Consider the following 1414-nt stretch of genomic DNA (forward strand, 5'->3'; position numbering starts at 1 on the left):
GCTAACTAGTTAGAGATTTTTATTCTCACCCAGTGTATAAAGAAAGCAGTAATAAGAAAGAAGAATGAGAAGAATAAAGAAACATAGTTTACCAAGCTGACATCGATCGGCACCTCTACCAAGAGGGCATTGACACCTCTGCCTGAAGGAGTTAGGTTCCTTCTGTTGCCTAAGTGCTACGTTGTTGCCCTCGAGATCCATAGTCATCGATCCATCCTCGTTGCTGCTGCCATTTCTCTCAGCAACTAGTATAATGCGTACGTCTTCATCGAGTGATGGTTCAACGAAACAATTCCCGGGTCCACAATCCAAAGTGCAACTTGTTTCCGTACTTGTTATAGTATTACTATTATTATTATTAATATTATTTTCTTCGTTTGTTATCGACCACGATCTCGTTCCTAATTTTCCCGTTGAACTTGGTACCTGTAAATAATAATGATTGTTGTTTTCTTTTTGTGCATTTAATAAATAACTTTACTTTTATATTTTTTGTTTTTTTATTTATCACAATTTTTCTGTTCACGTTACTTCATTTTTTATTCCATTTAATTTTTAATCCTCTATAGGCTGAATTTTTGTTGTAAATAGAAAAATAATAATTGCGACTGAAAATCTTAATAATTGTTATATGAAGATGAAAAGAACAAATTTTACGGTTTAAATAATTTTATTACAATAAATTCACTGTGTAACTTTTAAGTAATGTTTTCAGTTCTGTGTAGAAAACTTTAAACGTGAAATTCTACAAAGTATAATTTTGTATAAAATTTCTTTAATTTATTTAAATTTGTATTATTTTTGTTTATTTTAAAAAGTGAATTCTAAATCCATTTTATTATTTTGTTGTTAATTGGTATAACATTTACAAGTAATAATTAAATGTCATTATAAACATTTTCCGGAAAATACATAAAAAATTAGGATTTAAGTTATTATTCACAAATCAAATAAAACGTATTGTATACTATTCCTCCAATTATTTATGTTTTTATTGTTCTCTTACGTATTTTCTTTATTTAAAAAATATAAGTTGCAAGAGGAATAATATATTTTTAATTGAAAAAAAAAAAAACTTAAACCATCCTAAATTTGTCAACAATTTTGACTAGCAAGATATTTTTAAAATCAACTCCTTGAGATTATAAGCGCATATATGCGTCCAACAAAAACAATACGCTTGTAAATTTTTTTCTACCTTCCTTGGCTCAAAATTCTTATTTCTTGTAATTTTAATTATGCTTTATTAAAAAAAAAAAAAAAAGCATAGACAATACTTTTCCTTGCATAATTTTCTTCCATCCATTCATTCATTCATTCATTCATTCATCCATCCATCCATCCATTCATCATTCATTCATTCACTCATTGATTGATTGATTCATTCATTCATTTATTAATTGATTGATTGATT

At 27.2% G+C, this 1414-nt stretch overlaps 1 protein-coding gene across 1 annotated transcript in view; it reads right to left on the reverse strand.

The window, feature by feature from the left end:
- LOC106788988 (pikachurin-like) overlaps window positions 1-1414 on the reverse strand; it is a 29459-nt gene that overhangs the window by 27065 nt on the left and 980 nt on the right. Inside the window, exon 2 of the mRNA XM_014752757.1 lies at window positions 93-426. Within this exon, the coding sequence (XP_014608243.1) occupies window positions 93-426 (334 nt within the window). The remainder of the gene's footprint in view (window positions 1-92; window positions 427-1414) is intronic.

Source organism: Polistes canadensis, unplaced genomic scaffold (genome assembly GCF_001313835.1).
Source record: "Polistes canadensis isolate GaletaPanama2010 unplaced genomic scaffold, ASM131383v1 scaffold_160, whole genome shotgun sequence".
Classification (NCBI taxonomy): domain Eukaryota; kingdom Metazoa; phylum Arthropoda; class Insecta; order Hymenoptera; family Vespidae; genus Polistes; species Polistes canadensis.